The 25,126-nt window shown below is 46.1% G+C and overlaps 1 protein-coding gene across 6 annotated transcripts in view; it reads left to right on the top strand.

Annotated features, from left to right (window-relative positions):
- Window positions 1–22,489, top strand: part of SH3KBP1 (SH3 domain containing kinase binding protein 1) — a 329,446-nt gene extending 306,957 nt beyond the window's left edge. For 4 of the 6 annotated variants that reach the window (XM_043459434.1, XM_043459435.1, XM_043459439.1 and 1 more), the window contains 5 exons: window positions 8,687–8,796; window positions 12,230–12,358; window positions 17,026–17,294; window positions 20,381–20,444; window positions 21,445–22,489. In XM_043459434.1, coding sequence (XP_043315369.1) covers window positions 8,687–8,796; window positions 12,230–12,358; window positions 17,026–17,294; window positions 20,381–20,444; window positions 21,445–21,486 — 614 coding nt within the window. In that variant the 3' untranslated portion in view covers window positions 21,487–22,489. The remainder of the gene's footprint in view (window positions 1–8,686; window positions 8,797–12,229; window positions 12,359–17,025; window positions 17,295–20,380; window positions 20,445–21,444) is intronic. The other 2 variants (XM_043459437.1, XM_043459440.1) reach the window with 1 other exon arrangement.
- The last annotated feature ends 2,637 nt before the right edge of the window (window positions 22,490–25,126 follow it).

Genomic DNA, 25,126 nt, shown 5'->3' with positions numbered 1-25,126 from the left:
CCTTGTCAAAATGTGTATACATATGTTTTGGTCATTTTCATAGTAATAGTGATAGGTCAATCCAGAAAAAAGTCATTTTTATACCTAGAGCCTTATGATTTCAGGAAATGAAAAAGTTATTTTCAGTTTATATACATGTTCATATGGCAGGAAGAGATGAAAAATTAATAGTGGATAAAATTAACAAAAGCATAAAGCATACTACATTAGAATAAAATTCAGCAGTGAAAAGTGGAAGTATGATGGATATATGAATTCAAAAAGGGAAAGGAATGATGCAGAATTTCCAACCATTAAAGAAAAACTTACTCATGATTTTTTAATGGATGATGGTGGTTGTTAAATTAGTATGGTATCAGATTTACATTGAATATATTCAAGAGAGCAATAGTTATATTTTAAGATATCAATGTTTATAATATAGAAATTATATAATATATATAATATAATTTCTATATTATAATAGAAATTATGTGACTAAAATTTGTGTAAAATTTAGATGTCAGCTTAACCTGTGTGAGGGAGTACATAGATTTTTAAAATTATTTTAGGAGGTACAGTGGTAAACAGTCTGAATGCCCCTAACCTCAAGAATATATCATTCTATATGTACAGAAACATTGCTATGGATTAATTTCTAGAAGCAGAATATCTGAGGGTGTACACATTTACATTTTGTGACAGATATTGTCAAACAGAAAGGTTGTGCCAGGTTACATTCTGGCAAATAATAGCATTACTACAATTTCTAATAGATACATTATTTACTAAATCATTTTCAATAGCAAATTTGGGCCTGTAGCGAGCAATTTTTAACAGAATGCAAAAGTGAAGTGTTACATCCCCCCTCCCCCAACGTTGCTGGCTATGGATGCATGTGAAGCTCTTTACTTCTCTGTGCTAGACTTCAGGAAGATGTACCCTACCCCCTTCCCAGATCCCTTCTGCTGATCTCAATTAGGTCACCAGACTGTCATTGCTAATTTCATCTTATACCTGTCTCTCGTATTAGCTAGCAGAATTTGTAATTATGTCTGTAAAGTCCTGCCTCTCTCCAGAGGCTCTGAGCTCCATGGGGTGGGGCCCACGGCTGTTTTGTTCATCCCTGCATGCCCCCCCCCACCCCTATGCCTAGCCCAGAGCCTGGTTCACGGGTCTCACTTAGGAACTATGTACTGAATGAAGGAACTGAACACACATGAGAAGAAATAGCATGAGGAAGGATCACGTTAGAGATCTTCATTGTTGCTAGCCCCATGTGGCTATTTAAATTTAATTTAAATCATCGCTCTTAGCTGTGTTCTGTGTGCTCAGTTAGCCACACGGGGCTAGTGGTACCATATTGGATAGCGCAGATATAGCCAGTTTCCGTCATCACGGCAAGTTTTAATGGATAGTACTGATATAAAGTGATTGTCCTTTTATTCTCAGAATTTTCCCTGTGTGTGGCACACAGTAGTTAACAAAATGTTTAAGTGAATGAGTAAATAAACTTTATCTCCCTCTTTTATTCTTGAGCTACAAGTTTCCATATAAAAGTTACTCTGCACTGAATAGACCAACATTCCCCCTTAACTTGCCTCACACCTTTATTTCTTGCCAGAGATTTCTTTAAAGAAGCCAGCCCCCTTTTCAGTCCTTTTAAGAGCACATTTCAATAAAATAGAACAAAGGCAGCTGCTTTTTAGAGCACAGAGTTATTTCTACACATACACAAATTACATTTCCTGGCATCTTGCTCTTGATGTAGGAACAGTTCTCAGAATTCACTATCAGTTGGATGAGAAGGAAGGTCCAATAGGAACACTGCTATCTGTCCAGTGCTCTGTAATGGAAAGAATGTCACCAGCATGAATCTAAGAGTGCACCCTGCCACTTTCTGACTGTGACCTTGATCATGTTGTCTAACCTGTGACCTCCCTGTCTCTTTTATGGACTAGAGTAACCTGCTTGGCATGGGTTTTTGGGAGGGCTGGATGAGCACACTCTCATGAAGGGTGGAGTAGTAGGGTGGCTGACCGGTAGCTCACGCTTCTTTACTCCTAACCACCTGTATCTTGAAAACTTCACTCTGGTTGATAAATGAAAACCAAACAGTGAATCTGCTATATCCATACATATTTTGGAGGGCTTATTTTCCCACAGAATGTAATCATTACTTAAGTGAGAATTTTTCAGTTGGTGACTCAGCTGATGCAGGTGTTCAGTGACCCCTTATAACAGGCCTATCTTTGCAGTCTGCACAGATTTTTCACATGAGTCAAAGGATTTCTACACAGGGTGAGATTTCCTCCTGACCAGACTACCTTGAGATGCTTCTTCCTTGTAGAGAATATACCTGCGGCCCTGTGGGTTTAGAGTTTTCTCATCTTAAATCTTAAAAAAAGAAAAATCTTGTTTGTGGCTTGGTTTTCTTTGTTTAAAAGATTTAGCCTTGCTCTTAAATCTCTGCCTCCAGATCCCACAGCTCCGTCATTGGCATCTGAAAACAAAATTCTACCTGCATGATCTGAAAGGGTTTTCACATAATCTCTCATTTATTAAAGAATAACCATGCAGAGCTGATAGCTCAGATAACTGTCTCCTTTTTATTTTTTATGGTGGGAAAACCAAAGCCCAGAAAGGGTGTTTGTTCATTTATTCAACAATCATTTATTGAACACTCACCGCAAACCAGGTTTAGTTCTAGGCCTGGGAAAAACAGAGATAGAAGCCATGGCTTCTTCCTTGGCTGGTGAGGGAGAATAGATAGGCCAGCAGAGACTGTTAGTTCAGGGTGCTGAACACTGACATTGGAGTGATGAGTCTCTAGGGAGCACTCAGGTCAGTTTAGAGTGCAGTCTGGATTCTTGGAAGAGGTCTTAGTTGCCAAGCCAAGCCTTGATGGCCCCAGGGGAAGGGGGGAGAGGAGAGGAGAGGGGAGGGGAGAGGAGGAAGTCTCCTGAGGGACAGAGGTGCATCAGCCACATGAAGGCACCAGGATTTCACTGGCACGCAGGAAGGACTTGAAGCTGCAAAGGGACATACTCAGATCTTCACTTTACACATCTCTCTCTGGCAGCAGCTTGTGGGGTGGTGCAGGACTTGGAGTGAGAAATCCATTATCCTGGTTCCATGCAAGAAGTTCCTGCAGTCTTAATGGTCCTTGACAGGACATGCAGGGATGGTGTGGTTTCCAGAGATATTGGGAGGGAGCAATGCTGCCAAGCTTCAGATGTAGGAAACTTCCATTCCAGGACTCATTCTCGGGTCCAGAGCAGCAAGCTACAGTAAATAAACAGAGCCACGTCGGAGCTCACAAATATTTCCTTTGGTGACACTGGCCTGCCTCAGGCTGTTGACTCTCCTCCATGTTTTCAGTGGGTGTGTTTCAGGTCGCCTGTGGTCACTGGTACCATCTCTCCCATTGATGGAAAATGGGCCCACATTTTCTAATTGAACTAAATAGGGTGTGACTGAAATTTATGGAAAATGGGCAACTCCTTGTGCCATGAAGAGTCCAAAGGCATTTCCAAGCCGACTCCATGTCCAGCATGAATTATCCTCATATGTCTGCAGAAGGTTCGTCTTCCAAGTATCAGAAAAGCTCAGGGCCTCTCATCCTTATGAAACTAACTTTTTAAAAAAATAGCCCACTTTTGCCAGTTCCAGAGTTTTGGATTGGCTTATGGGCATTAAAACCATTTTTTTATTAGGAGGAAAAATTCCTAGCCAGGCTGAGAAAGCTCATATCAGGTTTCAGCCTGATTCATTTCAAAACCACCATGAAAATTGGGACATTTTCTTCACACCACAATGGGTTAGTCATGGAAATTCTGCCTTAATCTCAGCTCCCCCAGCCACAGTCATGAGAGCATGCTCTGTGCCACTGAAAATTTATGTTACAGTGCTGAAGAGCTGCCCCCTTCACTGTCCGAAAGCAGAAGTGAGTTGAAGTTCAAGGTCTGAGGTTCCCTTTTCAACAAGTGACCTCATCTTTGGTGCATCTTCTTCTTTCTGGCATTTTGGTTTTGTTTGTTATTTCCCCAAAGTTGCTTTTACAAGCTCCAACTGTAGAAAGTTCCACGTAGCTGAGTCTGTGTGAGGAGGTTAAGAGTGTGGCTCCCCTGCAGTCCTCGGCCCTGCTTGTATTGTGGAGTGACAGAGACGAGATGCTTTTCTGGGCCATCTGTTGTGGGGATGCTGACTGAGGCTGCTCGCTGAGTGGCCAGGCTTCAGCTTGTGCGGGGCCTTTTTAGTGCAGACCTCAGCCAGTGAAACAGCATGGACGGGCCGGCTGGGCTGTCTCTGCAGCGCTGGCACCAAAGGCTGCCCCCCCCCCACCAAGCTGCTGCCTCGCAGCCCACCAGCAGCCCTCGCTCTATAAGCTGCATGCCTGTAATCAGAGTTCTTTCTTGAGAGAGTCGGTTCATCCGTGGGCTTGCTCGTGTGTTCCTTCATTCACCGGACAACCAGTGTGCCTGCTCCAGGAAGGCGCTGAGTGTGAGAGCACAGAGACGGGCCCCTGCCCTCCCGGGGCTCACAGTCATGTGCCGCACAGACCAGGCCTCTGAGTCACTTGGAAAGTGTGATTTAGGACAGATCACTGTCTCACATGGTATCAAACGCTCAACTCCCCCGGGACTTCATTCTTTCAGTGGGCTTGGGAGGGTGGGTTGGGAGCACAGATGGAGTCCAGCAGAAAATTCCTGGATGCTACCTGGTCTGCACACCAGGGGGTGTTCTGGGTCTGTTGTAAGGTGAGCCCAAGGCCACACCACCAACTCCTCTTGCCCCCTCTCCTGCCCCGCTCTGCATGCTGGACTCCTTGAGAGCCTCTCTCTCACCCCAGCTGCCACGTTTCTGACTTGTTACCCCTGTGACCACTTTGGTTACCACCTGACCACCTCTGTTGCCCACCCACCAGGTCAGCAGGGGACCCACCCTGTGAGGAGCCTGACTCCCGACGCCTCACTGGACCCTGGAACCTCTGCCACCCCCCTGGTGGCCCTTGGCCCAGCGCCCTGTCCTCTCCTCTGCTTGCTCAAGTCCTGACTCGCCCCTACCCTGCCCCCCGCCTCTGCTACTAACATCCTAATAACCCTGGGGAGACGGGGAGCCTGCCTGGCCTAGACTGAAACCCCGGGCTAACCCAGTCAGTCCCACAGTGGGAGCCAGGCAGGAGCCTTTTTATTTTTAATTGTCCAGGTGACTCTTCTCCACAGCCAAGGTGGAGAACCAGAGTCAGCAGGCCTTTGATTGTTCTTTCACGACTTCAGGCTGCTCCAGTGTTGCCTCCTGAGGTGGCTTCAGTGTCCAGGATGGAGCCATGATCTAGGTGGTTGCTCTCAGGTCCTGGCAGCACCCGGCCATGGCCCTCAGCGCTGACTTGTTTACTGGAACCTTTACGACCCTTTCCTTCGCCTCCTTCCCTCCTGGCTGCTGCTCAGCATTTGCTTCCCCCACCCAGGCTTTCTGTGCCCCGCAAGTGCCTCCACCCCCCTCACCTCCACCCTTCTGCTAGCAGACCTCCCTGCCCTGGGCCTTAATCCCTTCCTCTAGGGCCCAGTTGAGGAGCTACCCAGAGAAACTGCTAAATTCACCAGATGTAGAGCATATGCAAAGATGTTTGTGCAGCGCTCCTCCTTAATAAAACAACAACAGAGAGAGAGGGAATGATTTGAAAACTAATTACCCATTGGTAAGGAATTGATTCAGTAAATCATGAACTGCAGTGCAATGGAAGGTTCTACAACAATCAAAATAGACACATGGAATATAATGTTTAGTGAAATAAGCAGAATGCATTACCACATGTAATGTGAACTAGGCAATCTATTTATAGAAAAAAGCCTGAAGGGGAAGCTACCAAAATACTAATAGTGTTGTCTCGGCACGGTAAGGTTATAGTTGACTTTGTTTTGTTGTTATCATTTTATGGCTTTGAAAAATTATACATTGTGCAATATTCCTTTTATAGTTGGAGAAAAAAACAATTTTTAAAAAATTAATTCAGATGTTAGTGTCAGATGATGACTTTTGGCACCAATCCAAGTGTGTAATTGGGAATTTCCATTTCAGACAACATGGAGCTGGTAGAAGCCAGTCCTGGGGTGGGGACTGAAGGGAAATCTTTTAAGAAAATAAGATTCTCTTGAAGGTAAGGCCCCTGAGAGGGTCAGGCCAGTGAACAGGCTCTGGAGGGATCCACCCCGCTCTCCACAGAGCTGGCTGGTAAGTGGGGGCCCTTTTCAGAAGCCTCTCTGTGGCCCTGGGTGCTGCTCGGCTCCTCATTGGCCTCAGAGTACCGCTGATGCTTTTCTGGTGCTGTCTCTGCAGAGTTAGCCTTTGGTTGCAGTTGCTTTGCCCTGATAAGATGAGTTCATGTTGAGTAATTATTCATTCACCAGGTGCTGGAATAAAGTCATGTCATCTAATCCCAGGGGTAATGTAATGGTTTGTCCTGACCAGTGAGTGGTGCTTGGTTTTGCATATTCCACTCAAGGAAGTAGTTTGCAGACAGCACCTGCCTGTTCATTAATAGAATAAAGCTGTCACACGGCCAGACTGCTTACGGTACCCCTCAACAAAGGAGCTCTCCCCAAAATAAGGAGGGGAAAAAACACACATAGTTTTTATCTTTTCTGTCCCAAGCCAGTATATTTGCAGTTGTGGCAGTTTCAGATGCTTTCAGTTGCAAAGAAAGAATATCTGACTAAAATTAGCTGACATAAGGGGTGGGGGTTTATTTCACATGGTGAGAAGTCAGGACACTGTCATTCCAGGGTTGTCGAGTGGCTCCTTGAGGTGATCAGTCACCCAAGCTCTTTCTGTTTTTCTGCTCTGCTATCCTCAAGATCTCCAAGAGCATCTCCCTCGTGGTTCATAAAAGAGTGTACTAGTCATTTGTGCAATGGCAGGAAAAGGACTGAAGATTACTGCCGCAGGAAGAACAGGAAGGGACTTCCCTGGCGATCCAGTGGTTAAGACTCTATGCTTCCAATGGGGGCATGGGTTCAACCCTTGGTCAGGGAACTGAGGTCCCAAATGCAGTGGGGTGTGGGCAAAAGAAAAAAAGAAGTGACAGGAAGAGACTAGAAACATGCCAGGTACACTGGTAGCTAGTGCTGGAGTCGGGATTTGAACCTAGACAGCTTAGCTCAAAATCCATGCCTGTCTTAGTCTGTCAGACCTGCCATGACAGAACTTAAGCAACAGACATCTATTTCTCACAGTTCTGGAGGCGGTGAAGGCCAAGATGATAGCACTAGCAGATGCTGTGTCTGTTGAGTCCCCTCCTCCCGGTTCACAGACTCTGTCTTCCCACTGTGTCTTCAAATGGCAGAGGGATAAGTGGGCCCTAGTGTCTTTCTCTTCTTAGAAGGACATTAAGCCCATCCACAACTCCAGGCATCCTATTCTTGCACAACAGCTCCCTAAGTAGGAAGGAAGACGAGGCAGGAGCACACCTGGCATTCTCCTCTCTTGCCCCTTTCTAGGCAGAGAGGAAATCTCCCCCAGAGGCTGTCAGTGGACTTCCTTCATTTCTCAGTGACCCAAATTGGGCTGCACGGCCACCTCTAAACCAATCGCAGGCCACAAGGAGCAGGATCACCATCACCAGATTAGTCCAAACAAGTTTCCGCTGGGCACATTGTCCTAAAACAAAACTGGGGCTCTGTTGGGAGAACGGGAATGGTTTGGAAAGGCAGTGTCAGGCACAGCCGATGAAGCATGGTCTCCTGATCAGGAAGAGGGGGTGTGGTCCCAGTCACCAGCGGTAATGAGTCTCAAGGTTGGTCTCTTTCTGCCAGCCATCCCTTTGTCCATCACACGAAGATCTACACTTGGTTTATAAATCCCCAGAACTCTGTAGAACCAGGCCACCCCTTTTGCCTGATTTGGTTGAAGGAGGTGACAAAGTAAAGGCAGTGATGATCTGACTGAAGGATGTGCTGTTCATCTGAGACGTCAGTCCTCGAGATGCGGGAGCCCTGAGGACAGGCTCGTTTCTCCCACACTCACTGGGTTTGCCTTGGTGTCCAGCTCTGTGTGTGGCACAGAGTTGTTGCTCAGTCATCATGGAGAGATCGAGTGAGCAGACTGGTGACTGAAGATGATATTGTCTCCACTGAGCGATGCTTCTGGAAACAGACTGGTATGGGGCTCTGTGGGTCATCTGAGGGAACAGAAGTTTGCTGTCCATTTCCAGGCAGTTAAGAGTCTAACAGTAGGGTGATGGTCCAGCCAGAGGACAAGGTTGCCCTCATTTGTCTTCTGGGATCAACGACCAGCGTTCACTTGCCCAGGGATGTGGTACCTTGTGATAAGTTCTTATTGTATTGCGACTACACGAATGTTGTATCTACCAAAATGGACTTGGCTTTGCAGAAGAAAGAGAATTTCTCCTTTATTTCTCTTTTTGTAGCTTTTGAAGATTTATGAATATAGCTATTGAAGGGGGGAAGAAAAATCATGTCTCTCTTTCCTCCATGTTAGCTTGTTAAACCAAGACAGAAATGATTCTTTCATTCAGTTTGAATCACACTGATGAGGTGACCAAAGGATGTAAAACAGCCTTCATAAATGATGAAGTATAAACCAGACATAAAGGATAATTATTAAGGAAAAGATATGCTTGCAGCATAAGAACCTTCCCTTACTCTTGTTGATGCACTTTTAAAAATCTGTTGTCCTTTTGTTTTAGACCTAGAAGGTTTTGACTCCGTGGTATCATCTACTGAGAAACTCAGTCACCCAACCACAAGCAGACCAAAAGCCACGGGGAGGCGACCTCCATCCCAGTCTCTGACGTCCGTAAGTGTCTCCTCACTTCCCGAGGCTGGAAAGCAGGAGAGATTGGGGCCTCTGGCCAAGGGCTGTGCTGCAAGTGGCTGACTGGAGGACCCTCTGGGAGAGGGAGGTCTATGAGCTACACTGTTGACTGGAAGCAATTTGAGAGTCTTCTGGAATCAGGCAGCATTTCCTTCTTTTAGTTCTTTGTGCATCTGCCAGTGAGGTGGGGACTCCCTCGTGCCACTCTCCTCCTCTATCCTTCCACAGATTTTTGTTTGAACCTGAAGTGAAATTGGTAAGGGGAAAAACAATGTCATTTTTTCTGTTGGGAAAGGAGAGTAAGGCTGGTTTGGTCTATAAACAAAAGAGAACTTTTTAGGGGAAGAAAGGGTAAGCTGCTCTCCAGTGCTTGGCAGTGGCCCAGCATTTTCTGTCAGAGCCGTGTCCTCGGCACCCCTGCATGGAACCCCACACAGACCTTTAGGAGATGGGTTTTAAATGTACCAGGCACCTGATCATGCAGGAGAGAACAGTCAGAACACTCCAGATAACCCAAAGAAGTTTTCATTTGGGTCATTTTGAATAACTTTGTTTCTTATTCAAAACCTATAATGCATTTATTGTAGCACATTTGAAGCACAAAAGGGGGAAGAAAAACATAAGTTCCCTGTAGTCCTGTTTCCAAGAGCTAAGACCTGTTCACCTCCTGCTGTGTATCTTGGATTTCTTCAAAACAGGACCACACAGAATACATGGTTTTGGAAGTTGCTTTCCCCCTTCCACTGTGCACCTTCTCCCCATCATTACACACCCTCCCATCATGTCACAGTGAATGTGGCTGCCCCTGGTGCTCTAGCCTGGGGGGATACATGAGCGTTTATCTAGCCAATGCAGTATCACTGGACATGTATGTTTCCATTCATCCTAAACACTGAAGTGAAGGTCACTGTAGAAAAATGGTGATGCTTCTGCAAGCAGCGTATGTATGTATGTATGTGTGTGGGTCTTTCTGTCTCTATATATTGAGTTGCCTTGTTCTTGCTGGGACTGCGGGACTAAAGCCTTCACCCAGATACCAAAGAATTAACCTTTTTCAGGTTTCTCAGGACACTTTCTAATGATCCCACCTAAGGAGTGGTCATTTAGAAGAAAAAGAATGCCACTTCCTTTGAACCTCGTCTCTCATATCCACTGAGTCTGGAAGTGTGGTTTGAGTGGTCCTGTGTTTCCTCATTGTAGGAAGCATATCTAACTGTGTATTGCCATCTTTGGGGAAGAAAGGCTTGAAAACATGGCTTGCTTTTTCACTGTGTACTATGTCGGTACCACCTTCCTTCCCTCTCACCTTTCCACACCCTCCTCAAACACTTCATCAACACACAGACTATTTAATTACTTCTTAGTATCTCTGTATTTAAATATTTCATTCTACCTCTGATATATTCTCTATGCATCCTTCATTATTTTTGTTTTCTGTCCAAATTCTTCTCAACTTTTCAAGATCTAGAGGACCCTGAGGTATCAGAAGTAAATACAGAGAAGTTTGAGTTTCCACAGTGCGCCCCCCCCCCCCAACCCTGCACCACACTCTTGGTCCCTACAGCCTATGTCTGGGAGTTTGGATACATTTGGGGGAGACTGGGTAAAGACATGTCATCTTCACTCCACCTTTAGATTACATGTTTGTTCATTCACTCATTCCACAAATATTGATGGTTATCTGCTGTGGGCTCAGCTCTGCACCAGGTACCAAGGCTGCAACTGGGAATGAGATAAATATGGTCCCTGTCTGCAGAAAGCTTATGAAATAGTGGCTTGTACTTTGACATATTATAGGAAACAATTTTATTTGTGGACTTAAGGCAGCAGGATACATTTGTGCTTTAAAGAAGTACAATTACTGTACTCTTTCCCTTCATTCCTGTCCATTCCTGTATACAGTGAATTCATGTTTACTCTTTCCATTAGCACCTTCCCATTAGGTTTTTCATAGCAAGATGGGACTACTGGGTATGGACATATTCCTAAAAGGCAATTGGAGGGAATGATGGAGGAAACACATTAGTCCTATCTCTGTAGCCTGGGGCCTCTCAACCTAGTTTGAGCTTTTTATTGAATTCAAAGATCCAACATTGATTGACAGCTCATGAATCCTAGGTTATATAGGAGGAAACTGGCTTTTTGAATAAAATCTGAAAATAAAAGGCATTGTAAGGTAGCTAAGCTTATAGTAAAAGAAAGCTTGGTTGGGGGGATGTAGGTAATTGGATTTTCAGATTAAATGAAGATTAACAAACAAGACCTTTTCATTTTAAAACATTGGTTAAACATTCCCTCAATGTAATGCGTAGTAAGTAGAATAAACAGAAGAAAAAGAATAGTATTTGTAGGTATGATTTTTTCTATAACGGTGCCACATGGTGACCCTGAATATGACTATTTTTCCCACTGCAGAGGTGGAAGTCACAGAGGTAAGGCTGAATAGGAGCTCACCTAACAATATCTCCAGAAGATTCCTCCTTGCCACAGGAACTCTGATTTTTCTTTGCTTTGTCCTAAAATAGGGAAATTCTAACATAGTCATCTTCTCTGACCAAGTGATTCCAGTGAATTGGTTTATAATCATCCAGCTTTTTCAATCTTCACAGCAAGGCAGAAAGGGTAGGAGTGTTATCCCCATATTTCACCAAGAGATGCTGCCATTCTGTAAATACACCTTAGCAAAGATTGAATCCAGAATGGATAATGATCGTCCATGGCCCTGAGGGCAGCGTTTTAGCAGCAGGTAGCAGATTAGACATGAGCATGGTGTGCTGGCAGGCAGGGCGGTTCTCTGGGGCTGGAGATAACACTGCTCACTGGACTGCAGGGCTGGTGATCCCTTACTCCCAGAAATGGTTTCCTCTCAGACAAGCCCTTTTAGGCACTTCACTATGCAGCAGATTCAGTGGTTCTGAAAAAGGATCTGGAGGGAAGGGAGGAGAGGCAGGTTAGAGGCAGCTTCCTCTCAACCTGAATGTCCTTCCCCACTGGACTGTCCACCCTGTGAGAGCAGGGACTGTGTCTGGCATGTCACTGTCAAGTTCAGTACCAAGCTGAGTGCCTGGTACATGGTAGCAAATGTTTACAAAAAAGAGAGGGTCTCTGAGGGATGGAGGAAGCTGGAAAAGATAGATGGAGAGATGGATGCTTGCACAGATGAAATGACCAACAGGCATCAGTGGAAAGATCCGATAGAAAGAAAGATCCCTGGTCAAGGAAATCGTCTTAGTCCCAGTTCTGCCACTCTCTCAAGCACACAGATAATAGCACACTTTCTGCCTGGCGTTATAATGAGGAGACAAACAAAATAGAAGTGTCGAGTGCTTTGAAAAGCATACTGCATTATGTTAACAAAAGCTATGTCAGCTAAGGTGTAACTCTGACAAAAGCATTTTCTTTTGGCTCTATCCAGTCTTCCCTTTCAAGCCCTGACATCTTTGACTCCCCAAGTCCTGAAGAAGATAAAGAAGAACACATTTCGCTTGCACACAGAGGAGTGGACGCATCCAAGAAAACGTCAAAGACTGTTACCATATCCCAAGTGAGTGGCCAGCCGTGGCAAGGGTATCCTGGCAGCACGGGACCCCTGCCTTTTCGTGTCTGCTCTGATGATGCATTATAAACCAAACAAGGAGAAACAGATGTCTTAGTCATGTGAAGCTGCTGAAACACAGTGCCACAGATTGGGTGACATAGAAACAGAAACTGATTTCTCCCATTTCTGGAGGCTGGCTGCCTGAGATCAGGATGTGCTGGCATGGTTAGGTTCTGCTAAGAGATCTCTTCAGGATTGCAGACTGATGACTACTCTTTGTATCTTCCTATGGAAGAAAGAGGGTGAGAGAGCTCTTTGGGGTCCCTTTTAGAAGGGCAACAACCCCATTCATGAGAGCTCCACCCTCATGTCCTAATCACCTTCCAGAGGTCCCATGTCCCAATACCATCCCAAGGAGAGTTAGGGTTTTCACATAGGAATTTGGGGAAGACACATTCAGTCCGTTAAAACATTTTTTGTCATTCTTTGCTGACAGTGATGACTTTGGTCATCAAAATCCCCAAGGAATGTTACAGTCTCCAAAACTGAGCAGAATCCCATGTTCTCTCTTATGGCTGGATCCCCTTTTCATACCAGCAACCACATACACATGCACACACACATATTTCCTCACACACCATCACCATCACAACAACCAAAACAGTTTTATAAAGATTGCATGAAATATGTTAAATGCTGTGCCCTCTGCCTACAGATTGTCACTTTTATGTTCAAAACTGGCGGTGTCACAAATTACAATTGGCAGTTCATGAATATGAATAACTAATGGGATTTCTTACAGAAAAGCTTATTTGGATTCATTTATTAGGATAAATTTATAGTCTAAAAACATTTTAATTTCACCGCATGCCCAGGGATGGTATAGCTCTTTTATTATTGGCTTATGAGGAACAGAGAACACATCGTTTAGCAACTGTGTGTGGCTTCTAAAGGTTAGCCTAAACGAGTTCTGTTCATCCTGTGATTGTGAGGTATGGTTTTAAAATGCCATGTTCTCGTGCTGAGAGAAGCCAGTCAATTGAAGTTATTTTCTGTAAACATTTGCAACTGTTTTCTATCTAAAAACAGAAAGCAGAAGTCATTTTTAAGGCACTCACAGCAGGAATTAACACAAAGAAGTCAAAGGTGATGTGGAATTTTCCTTCTCATAGATTTACAGATGTATAGATTTTCTTAAAAAGCTGATATAGTCAGCAAAAATATGATCCTATAAAGCAGATCAATTGTAATATTCACAAAACTGAAGCAGTCTGCCTTTATAAAAGGATTCCATTTGCAGAAATTGGATTTAGATCCATTTTTTCTGGTGACCATAGGAATGCCTAGAGTTGCACTCTCTCCCACATCCCTAGAGTGTCTCTGTAGCGACATCTACTGGGGGGCCTTGGCTCTTCACATTTCTGAGTTTCACTGTTCTGTTCCATTTCTCTTTCCTGGAGTTGTCATGTCTTATTTATTGCTTCTAGAAATTCCTCTTGAAATAACTGATCAGGACATTTGGTGGCCTGTACTCTGTGAGGGCTTATAACAAACACGTGTTAGCTGAAGTGATTTGGGAGGGTGAGTCACATAGGAAATGCAAAGAGAAGCATCAATCCAAGAAATGTCTGGAAGTCACTGTGACGACATGGGTGGGTTGAGGGACATATGTGAGAATGCAGGGTAGGAAATGAGGAAAGGTATTAACTCGGGAATAGAAAAGAAGCAAAGAAAATCAGGCCAGGAGAGAGGACCCTGAGACTCGGGCATGGGCAGCCCTGGTCATGTTACCAAGCTGATATCAGAGGAGGGGATTGAAGCTCAGTTCTGCTACTCTTGAGCTCTGAGACTTGGGGAATTTCTCAACCACATCCCTAAGCCTCAGTTTCCTGCTCCATCAAGCCTGTGTGCCAACTGACCCTCGTTGCAGTTGTCCAGCCAACGTCTGGCATATAATCAGTGCTCTGTAAATGTCAGCCCCTCGCCCCTCTTACTCTGACTCCTACTGACAGTCAGCACAGGATGGTGGAGCATTCTCTCTGGCAGCAGAAAGTGATTTTCTCAATGATAACTTGGCAGAGAAAAGGCGAGCAGAAAGGCTGGGAACGATGGCCCATCTGCTTCTGGCTGACTCTGCCCAGTTTCTCCCTGCAGCACAGCCTGAGTCCAGGCTCAGCCTCCTCATCATGCCAGCCCAGCCCCAACTTGGCTCCAGCCCTGGGCGCCTGCTGCTGGAGGGAGCCCCGGCTGTGTTGCCCAGCCTCACCAGCAGCCTCGACTCCCTCACCTCCCACCATCCTGTCTACTCCCTCCCCCCTCTCCCCCCGCCGCCTGCAGCCTGCCCCCCTTCCCTGCCACCCGTGTCTCTCACGCTCCCTGTGCCCTCCTGGCCCCCTCAGGACACCTCTCCATCAGACCTCCCTGTCTGTCTCCTCCATCTTCACCCTTGGCTCTTACCCTCAAGAAATCTTCCAGCTCAGGGCCTCCCCTGTCTTTGAAAGTAAATCCAACCCTTTCTTGATCCTGTCTCCTCCTGAGGCTTCTCCAAGAACTTTCTCTCTCTTTCTCCTATCTTCCTTTCTCAGCCGAGTGTTTGGAAAGAGAGTTCTAAATCTGCAGGCCATGCCCCTCACCTCCCCTGCAGCTGCCAACCTGCCTTGACTAGAATTCACTCTCCTTGGCTCCACTGATCAACTCCCCTCAGTTTTGCTCTCGGCACCTCTGGAAGCTCCTCCTGGGGGCGGGGGCGCTCTTCTGCTCTGGCTCCATCCCCCATCTCACCTCTCCATCTCAGCCCCCAAGAGCCCTCCCCTCTCTCTACCTCTTCAATCCAGGGCTCCTGTAGGCTCCCTGAGTGGGCCTCTTCTCTTCCCATTCTGTGTCGTCCACCCCCATGGCTTGCACTTCATCTGGTGATTTCTCTGGCCCAACTCACTTTTTCAGTCACTGACTCTGCCCATTGGGCTCCCCCTTCAGCTATCCATCAGGCTTCTAAAATTCAGTGTGTCTGAAACTGAGATTGTTGTTTGGGCCTTCAGCCTGTTCTTCCTCCCATGAAAGGGTCGGCCTAATGCCTCCTTCCTCATCCCCACCCGCGGCCCTTGGTCTGTACCTCATCTCACCTGCCGTGGCCTGTCTAGGACCACATCCTCGTGACTGTGGGGTGTCTGCTCCAGGAGGGCAGGGCTGCATCTCTTGTTTGAATGAGCCTGCTATTGCCACATCTCTCGAAACTGTTTTCTGTCTAGACTCCTGGCCACTGCCTGAGGCAAACCCTCACTGTGTCCAGATTTCACTATATGAGACTTCCCAGAAAGTGTCTAGATCTCCAGACCCGCCAGCCCTTCGGCCTTTCTGCAACCATGGTGACCTTTGCTTGACAGCTGATCTTTTATCCCTTTCCACAAGACCCCTGTGCCTCCCCGGCCTTAACTCTCCCTGAGGGCACACCCCACCTCTTTCTTGCCCCCTGACATTCTAACTTCCCCTGACTGCAGTTCACTATTCGGTCTTTAGGCCTTTGTCTCACGCACTGCCCCCTCTCACATCCATACATGATGTGTGTGGTCATGTATGTAGTCATGTATGGATGTGAGAGTTGGACTATAAAGAAAGCTGAGCACAGAAGAATTAATGCTTTTGAACTGTGGTGTTGGTGAAGACTCTTGAGAGTCCCTTGGACTGCAAGGAGATCCAACCAGTCCATCCTAAAGGAGATCAGTCCTGGGTGTTCATTGGAAGGACTGATGTTGAAGCTGAAACTCCAGTACTTTGGCCATCTGATGCGAAGAGCTGACTCAATGGAAAAGACCCTGATGCTGGGAAAGATTGAGGGCAGGAGAAGAAGGGAATGACAGAGGATGAGATGGCTGGATGGCATCACTGACTCAATGGACATGGGTTTGGGTAGACTCTGGCAGTTGGTGATGGACAGGGAGGCCTGGCGTGCTGCGGTTCATGGGGTCACAAAGATTTGGACACGACTGAGCGACTGAACTGAACTGAACTGAACTGTCCCCTCTAGAACCACCCCTGTTCTGACCACCTCCTGGTCCTTCTCCTCATCCTGGTACCCTCCCTCCAGGACACTGGGCCTCTCCTGAGTGCTTCCCTTCCTGCCTGTGCACTCCCCCCTTATTTGCAGTGTGTTGGTTGGTCTGTCTGTCTGCATCTCACTGGCTTCTCAGCCCTTTGGAGGTCAGGAAAATGTTTTACTCACTTCAGAGTTTGAAGAGCCTAGGAGGTCCATGGGCCTCTGGACAAGTACATTAAATCAATTAGGAACTACCTGTTCAGAAAGGTGGTCAAATTTAAAATACATAAAGGGACGAAGGCAAAAGGAGAAGGGGGAAGCAGAGGTTGAGATGGTCGAATGGTATCACTGACTCAATGGACAGGAATCTGAGCAAACTCCAGGCAACAGTGGAAGACAGAGGGGCCTGGCATGCTGCAGTCCGTGGAGTCGAAAAGAGTCAGACATGCCTGAGCAACTGAACAACAAGGGGTTGCCTGCAGCAAGCAGGCCCTTGAGGGCTCGTGGAGGAAGGAATGAATGGGTGGAGCATGTGGAGCTTCAGGGCAGGTGATGTAGACAGAGCATTGTAGTAAACAGGGCAGGGCTGTGCCCTACATGCCTCCCTGGCCTGAATCCTGTCTGTCCTGCCTCATTGCAGGTGTCGGACAACAAAGCGTCCCTGCCACCGAAGCCGGGGACCATGGCTGCGGGCGGCGGCGGGCCGGCTCCTCTGTCCTCGGCAGCGTCCTCCCCTCTGTCATCCTCTTTGGGAACAGTTGGACACAGAGCCAACTCCCCGTCTCTGTTCGGCACAGAAGGCAAACCAAAGATGGAGCCTGTGGCCAGCAGCCAGGCAGCCATGGAGGAGCTGAGGACTCAGGTCCGGGAGCTGAGGAGCATCATCGAGACCATGAAGGACCAGCAGAAGTGAGTGTCTGCAGCTCCTTCTCAAACCACCTCCTGGGGTGCTTTCCGCAGGTCAGGGATGAGTTCTGCCAGCCTGGGTCCCAGCCTCCCTGGGGATAGGCCAGCCTCCCCTTGGGATGATGGCAGCAGGGGCGGGAGTGGGCGGGAGAACCCCAGAGGCTTCAGGTAGCTCAGCTGCACCTGGGAAGGGCCTGGGCTGGCTGCAGGGTGGATGAGGAGGAGTCAGCCATGAGGACCAATGTGCTGAGCAGGCTGTGAAAAAAGATCTTCACATCCCCAGAACACGGGTATGCGCACACACCACTGCTTAATCAGCCCAGTGGCCTTCTGGCATCAGCAAAATTGCCATTTCTTCAGTTAGCTGCCCTGTGTAGGAACTGGCTTGCATTTAGGGACACAGAGTGTGTAAAAGATGCAGGGACTTTTTCAACCTGAGGCTCGACACTCAGCACACACCACCCAGGACACTGCATGCAGTGACAAAAATGGTAAAAGGGCTGGGAGTCGGGAGGCACTTACCTGAATAAACTGGGGCGCAGAGAGTTTAAGGACCCGTTAGCTCTTTCTGGAGGGAACAGGTGAGGCACCTCAAGGAGGTGTTTCCTGACAGGGTCTCCAAAGGCGACCTAGCACCCCAGCTGGGGAACAGCACGGCGGGCTCACAGGCACCCGCAGTCACACCCTGGGGAGGACACCTGAGGCTGAGCACCTGCCTACCACTGAAGTGTTCATGTACTTCGGGGAATAATTGGGTTAAACCAAGTTAGTTTCTTCTCTAGAGCACTGCTCAGAGCCTTCACTGTGCCTGGGAAGACAGAGGCTAGTGTATGCAGTGTTTCCCAAACATCATTGTCTTTTCCCCGGAGCATTCTAAGATAAGGCTCCTGTGGAACTCACTTTGAGCCCTGCGGGTATATCCTGCTTCTGTTCCGCTCAGGCTGGAGGTGTCCTATGAACTCATCCCCTGCCTGGCAAGGGTTCATCAGACAAATATGCAGAACTGCAGGATGGGACTAGAGTGGGTCTTGAGGAGTCAGCCAGGCTGCCCCTAACTCCTCCAAGTCCCCAGCTCCTAGCTGACCCTGCACAGGAGAGCTGTGGGTACCCACAGGCCCCATCCATGTCCAGGAAATGGGTGTCCCCTGCCTAGACAGTGACCCCACAACCCCAGTTTGTCCCAGAGCACTGGTTCTCAGCCTTCTGACCAAGATGAGTCAGCCACTCCTGGATCCAGGGCTTCCTGCCTTTGGGGCCCTCCTTCTGGGAAGTTCCTAGAACTTTCCTGCTTGTCTGAAATGCCCTGTGCCTGTGTCCTGAGTGCAGAGTAACCGGTGCCTGGGGGCTGCTCCACCCCATGTTGCTCTCTCCACTGTGAAGCCTGGGTGTGGTCGGCTGGAATTGTGCTTCCCCAGCCAACTTCTTCTCAAATCAGACATCAGAGTGGCTCCTCTCCAGGGCCTGGCCTCCCCGCCCCAGGGTACTGGGTCCCCACCAGTCTCCCACCTTTGCTCTCTGTGTCACTTCCCATGCAGCATTCAGCTCAAGTCTGTGCTGACAGTGCTCATTCCCAAATCTGTAGTTCTCGCCTCCCTGTTCTATCCTGGATCTTTTCCATCAACTCCCCCATTGTCTCCCCTCCTCATAGACACGTACCCTTTTTCACTAGTTCAAGACTTAGCAACTTCCTTCACACCTCCTTCCCCAATGAACTCCCCCACCTGAACTCAACTCCTTCCTGGAGTCATGCTGTGTGTTTCAGGCCCCATCTTATACTTCTCTCCTTAAACCCTAAGTAGGGCCCACTGAGATCATGGTACATAGCGTGTGCATGAATAAATACACAAACAAAGCATGACCGGTGCATGTCAGAGAACCCAGTGTGTCGACCACAGTGCTAGGACAGTGGTCCAACTACAAGGACCACCATGGTGCTCATCTGAAGTGAGCAAATGCTGTATAAAGCCTCTGCAGTCTTTGCTTTTTAATTTCCCAGTCTAGTTTGCACACATGCATGTGTAAAATGGAGTGTCTAGTACCCTAAAATAGAGCACAGCTCTCTGATCAGAGTTAGCATGGTTGTAATGACCTCAGTCTAGAGCGAGTTTGTGAGATGATTCATTTTGTTCTACTTCATTATTTAACGTTAGAAAGGGCACTGGGCTTTGTGTTCTAACTTGTGTCTACTTTGTCTATGACATAATTACTGTATCCTTAGTTCAGTTCTTTTACCTGCAAGTTTTCAGGTGTTATTATTTGTAGGATTCTGTGAGAATATCTGAAAACATATTGCTAACCTTTCAGTAATTTAAAATTCGTGAAAATAAAGGAAATATATATATACATATGCTGCTGCTGCTGCTAAGTTGCTTCAGTCGTGTCTGACTCTGTGCAACCCCCACCAGGCTCCCTATCCCTGGGATTCTCCAGGCAAGAACACTGGAGTGGGTTGCCATTTCCTTCTCCAATGCATGAAAGTGAAAAGTGAAAGTGAAGTCGCTCAGTTGTGTCCGACTCTTAGCGACCCCATGGACCGCAGCCTACCAGGCTCCTCCATCCATGGCATTTTCCAGGCAAACATACAGGAGTGGGGTGCCATTGCCTTCTCTGATATATACATATATATGTGTGTGTATATATATATATATATGGGGAGTGGTAAAATGTCTGCAATGAATATTGTTGTGTAAGTACATGTAAAGACCAGCAATTCTGGAAGAAAGGACTTTCAGAAGAGGGAAGACGACCAAATATGAGCCTGGATACCTAGAAACTAGACTCTGGGCAAGTCAGGCCACCCCCCTGAGCCTCGGGTTCCCCTTCTTCTTCTAGAAGAAGCTTACATTAAGGGATTTCCAAGGTCACCTCAGACCTATTATTTAATGGCTGCATATTTGGGGAGCCGAGAAATAATGGCCTTTCTATCTACACCAGGCTCTAAGCCTTAGCCGTACAAAGAAAATAGTGTAATGTTCTGTCCACATCTTCTTTGTAAAAAGAACAGATGGATTTTGTAGTGATAAGAGATTTCTTATCTCCTGTTTTAAAAGTCTGGGCTTTGTTTAATATTACTGCCATTTGCTTTCCAGACGAGAGATTAAGCAGTTACTGTCAGAGTTGGATGAAGAGAAGAAAATCCGGCTTCGGTTGCAGGTGGGTCCCTTGGGGTCCTGTTGCCCCATGAGAGGCTCAGTTGAGGGTGGGAGCAAAGTCCAGGCTTTATTTTGAAAATAGATGAGAGTTACTTTTCTACTGATTGAGATGGGCTTCCTGTGACAATTGTCTTAGAATGACACAGCCTTACTCACATCCCCTCCTGGGACCCGGGAAGTCTTGGAGAAGGGAGGCATTAGCAAATGTGCCCCCAGTTGGGTTTCTCATTTGTAATCCATCTTTTTGAAAACTACCCCCCCTCCGTTTCCGGAGGCCTCATTGTCATAAGTACGAGAGAGTGTGGAGCTAGGGAGACCCCATTTGTGTTTCTGTCATGTGGCCACTGAAGCTCAAAGGACCACAGCTGTCCATACTTGGTGCCTGCTCTTTATTTCTCTACTTCTCCCTGACAGCTGTGTCTGTCCTGCAGGGCATCAGAGCTCTGTCCCCCTCTGGCCTCTCTCTGACCTAACTCAGCCATGACCGAAGGGCAGAGTGTGTAGGAGTTGGAAATGGTGGGCTTTCCGCTCTCACGCAGTTGGTTCCTTTGGTGGTGACTGGGATCCATGGTGTTTAAAGGATCGGTAACTGCACGTCATCACTTTGGGGATGCTCATAGACACCCCCTTGGGCCCAGCCACAGCGGCCTTCCAGCCCTGCCAAGTGGTCCAGTGTGTCAGGACAACCTGCTCCACCCTCTGACCAAGAAACTGAAATTATTGTTGTATTGTTGTTTTTGACAAATTTTGGACACTTGTAGCTGGAGAATTCAAACATCTACCCTCTCCTCAAGCTTTGTGTCGATGTGCCTATTCTTTTGGTTTATGTCATTTCTGGCATCGTGATCAACTCTTCAATCAGATATCATTTCACTCATTTCACCTTTCAAACTGTCAGGTTGATTATTTTCTTTCAATCAACCAAGCTGCTTATCTTTCCAGCTTTTATCTAGCCAGCCAATTGATTGTGATTTTGTTCGGCTCTTGTTTTTCCTTTGTAGATGGAAGTTAATGACATAAAGAAAGCTCTTCAATCAAAATGAATACTTGATAAATGAAATGTCGCATTATTCATCCCGAGTCCAAGACTCAAATTTTCTGCCCCAGCCAAAATAACCTTGTGCCAAAAGATTAAAGGTTTGCCTCAACACGTCCCTGTTTGAAAGATTAGCACAAAAGTCTTGATAGCACAACACAAATTCCATCCAAGAGGAGATTCTTCCCCATGGTATAGTCCTGGGTCTGGCACTGGTTGTGACTTAAACAGAGCAAATTGTGCTAAAGGCTTTTTTACTATGAGATCTCACATGAAACGAAAACTCAGGCAGTTTAGTCCATAGTGGTACTATTTTGATGATATTTTCCATTAATAAAATGTAATTTTAGATTATTCGTTTACAAGCTTTATAATTTTATGATTTTTTTTTAAATCGTGTTTTGCCACAGATTTCCCCAGTGTTTGTACTACACACAGTCCGGAGTGAGCGTCCCATTCTTTTCGCTTTACGTGAAAAGCTGCCTCGCTCTGTGTCCCCCTCAAGGATTCTATTACATATGCAATTTTAGGTCCAACCTGTCCCTTCTCCTGCCAGCAAACCCCACCACCCTAAGATAAATTTTAGCTTATATATGATGGTATATTTACAAAAAGAGAAAGAGAAAATCTGGTATTTGCAATGATCTGTGCCTTCTTTTTACCACCCTCTTGATTGGAGCTTTTGTGATGCAGCTACCATGATTTAAAAGACACACACACATTTTTTTTTCTAGCCACTTATCAAAGTCCACTAGAGGCCACTGTCTTCAAAGCTTCTCTCGCCTAACCAAAGGTCTTAAGAGGAGACAGCTGTGAAGTTGGGTGCGCTCTTTGGTACCAGCTGTGACTTTTAAGTTCTAGTTTTAGGTTGTTCATGAACTAGAAATGTCACCCCTGCTTGATTTTTCATCAGCCAAGTTAAACCCCTGCTTCCTGTCCTTTGCACCTTTTGAGTGAACAGAATATGCATTATTAAATCAAAAATAAATAAAAGTAAAAATGAAAACCAAGGGGGGGGAATGTTGTATTCTTTCCTGCACTGGGTCATCGTGTGTGCTGTTGTGGAAACTGTACTCACATAATGTCATTTGCCTTGCTTTCTTGTAACCCTTTCCTCAGGTCCAAGAGAAAGGGGGGAGGCGCTTGTTGAAGTGTAGCCGTTGGCTCGCTCTTGCATTCCTGGAATTGCTTTTTCCGACCCAAGGAAACTGGTGTTTGCTTGTCTGCTTTATCTCTGTAGCCAATGAAGAGTTCAGCCTTAGACTCTGTAACTGTTTTCTCATCCTTAGCTGAAAATAAGGGAAGCATATTGTATTGCAAGACTATTTGGGGATTGGGGTGTAGGGGGTGGTCCCTTCATGGCCCCTGAAGATGTTTTGTGTATTTCTAAAAAGCTGCTTTGTCCATTTCCTGAGTTTTAAAGTGAAGCTTCTAAACATCAGTAGATTCGCACGACAAAGACTGAGAACTGATGAAAATGAAGGAGTGATGCAAAAAAAAAAAAAAAACCCAACCACATATTGATCATCAAAAGTATTACAAATAAATGTCTTTTCCTCTCTCCCTTCCTCCTCCCTCTCACCTACATACTCAGCCTTGTTGCTAGAGGCAGCTACTTCCTCTAGAGTATTCACAGATCCCTGGACACCCTGGTCTTCCAGGTGGGGTTCTGGGGTGAGGGCGTAGCTAAGGGAAGGGGTGTGTAAGGAAAGACGCTTCACACCCTTCACTCTCACATCTGAACATACTGCCTTTCCAGCTACCTTGCCCTTGGTATGCTGGGGGCCAGGAGCACCATGTTTTCAAGAGTGACATAAAATGTTCCTGTGCCCCTTGACTGTTCTAAGAGTTTCTATGTTAAATTTGAAGCCTTCAGAGTTCCCCGCCACCTAATATAAGAATGACGATAGGATTCTTTTACATTTGGATATCTCACTCATGAAAATCCCTAATGATATAGTTTTATATAATGTGTATACAGACGATTGTGAATAGTTAAATTGAGAGGTTGGAGCGCCCTTGTGGGGCATTGGTGACCTGGAATACAGGAGGGATGTTACCTTCTCATAGAGTCATTGGCTTTCAGGAGAAGGAGAAGCAATTCTAAAAGGAGAAGTTGGCATATGCAGCTTCCTTTCTGCCCTATGGGCTAGCCAGCAAGAGGATTCTACAGTCATGGAACTGGACAAGCCACCGCCCAAACAGCTGCCATCTTTACAAAATGGACCCATCAAGAATATTGAAAAGCTTGGAAGTATCACTTTTGAAAAAATTCTTTTGCATTCAGCATGGACTTGACCAGCATCAATGGAGATTATTTTTTTGCTTCATTTTCTAAAGTTGTATTTAGAAAAGTCTTAAGTATTGTGCTTTGTAAAGAAGATGATTAAAATGAAGTTTTGTGAAAATATTTTTGTTCAAAGTTGTCATGGTCCAAGAGGAATGATATCTTGGAGTTCAAGTCATTTTTCTCCATTTTACACAATTTGATTACTCTCAGATAAATGTCTTCAGAAGACATGGAATATCATGCTCCCCCCTCATCTTTCCCAAGTGAAGAGAAATAACCCATTAAAATCTGTGGCTGTGAATTCCATTTCCAAGTTGTTTGATTTTGCTTTCATATTTAAGCAGGAGATTTAGGTTAGGTCTAAATTCTTTTTAGTGTAAAAATCATTAAATTATTATTCAAATAATTGTGTAGAGCCATTTTTTTTCATACACAGCCCTCTAGACAGCATACTCAAGCACACTTGTTTCTCCCATAAAGGCAGCCTGTACCTATGATCACGTGTGTGTCTTTGGTTACTAATCACAGGCTTTTTATTTCCTTACATAACCATCTCCTGGATGGGAAAACCACAGGGTATATAATTTATTGCTTACAGTTGCCATGATCTGTATAAAAATAAGCCCCAGGTCCTACAAAGACCTTTGTATTATAACCTGAGCTCATCATGGTCTCCTTTTTTTGTGTGTAATATTAGGTTTTAGTCCTCTAGTTATTTTATCATAAATTAGTTATTTTATCACAAATTAATGTCAAGATGTTTTAGCACCAAAGGGATTTGGTAAAAAAAAAAAAAAAAAAAAAGCTTTTCTCTTTGGTTTTGTACAAATGAAAAGTCTAACAAAGCAATGCTTGTGTGGGTGATAGGTGTCCAGTGTGGCTAATTGCAGTTTCCAACAGAGCAAAGGCTTGGTTCTTTTGACCCAAGCCAGAGGAAGAAGATGCCAGTCCCCAAACTGGCTCTAAAGAGGAAACACAATGACCAGGGCAGAGAAAACTCTTTTCTAGCCAGAAGTAAATGGTTGTCAGTGTGGTATGAACGGAGAGGGGTCATGTCTCTTAAGGTGTTGAACCTTTGCTGTCATTCTTAGTTCTGTCCCTAGGCTTTCCCAACATGTGGAACAGAAGGCAGCGTCTGAAGCCAGGGAGAATCCATGAAGCAGCTGCAGATTCCTGAGGTGGTTTTATTTCATAACTTTTTCAGTTCAGTTCAGTCACTCAGTCATGTCCGACTCTTAGCGACCCCATGGACTGCAACACGCCAGGCCTCCCTGTCCATCACCAACTCCTGGAGTCCACCCAAACCCATGTCCATTGAGTCGGTGATGCCATCCAGCCATCTCATCCTCTGTCATCC

Source organism: Cervus canadensis, chromosome X, assembly GCF_019320065.1.
Source record: "Cervus canadensis isolate Bull #8, Minnesota chromosome X, ASM1932006v1, whole genome shotgun sequence".
NCBI lineage: Eukaryota > Metazoa > Chordata > Mammalia > Artiodactyla > Cervidae > Cervus > Cervus canadensis.
This window is presented reverse-complemented; position numbering and strand designations above follow the sequence as displayed.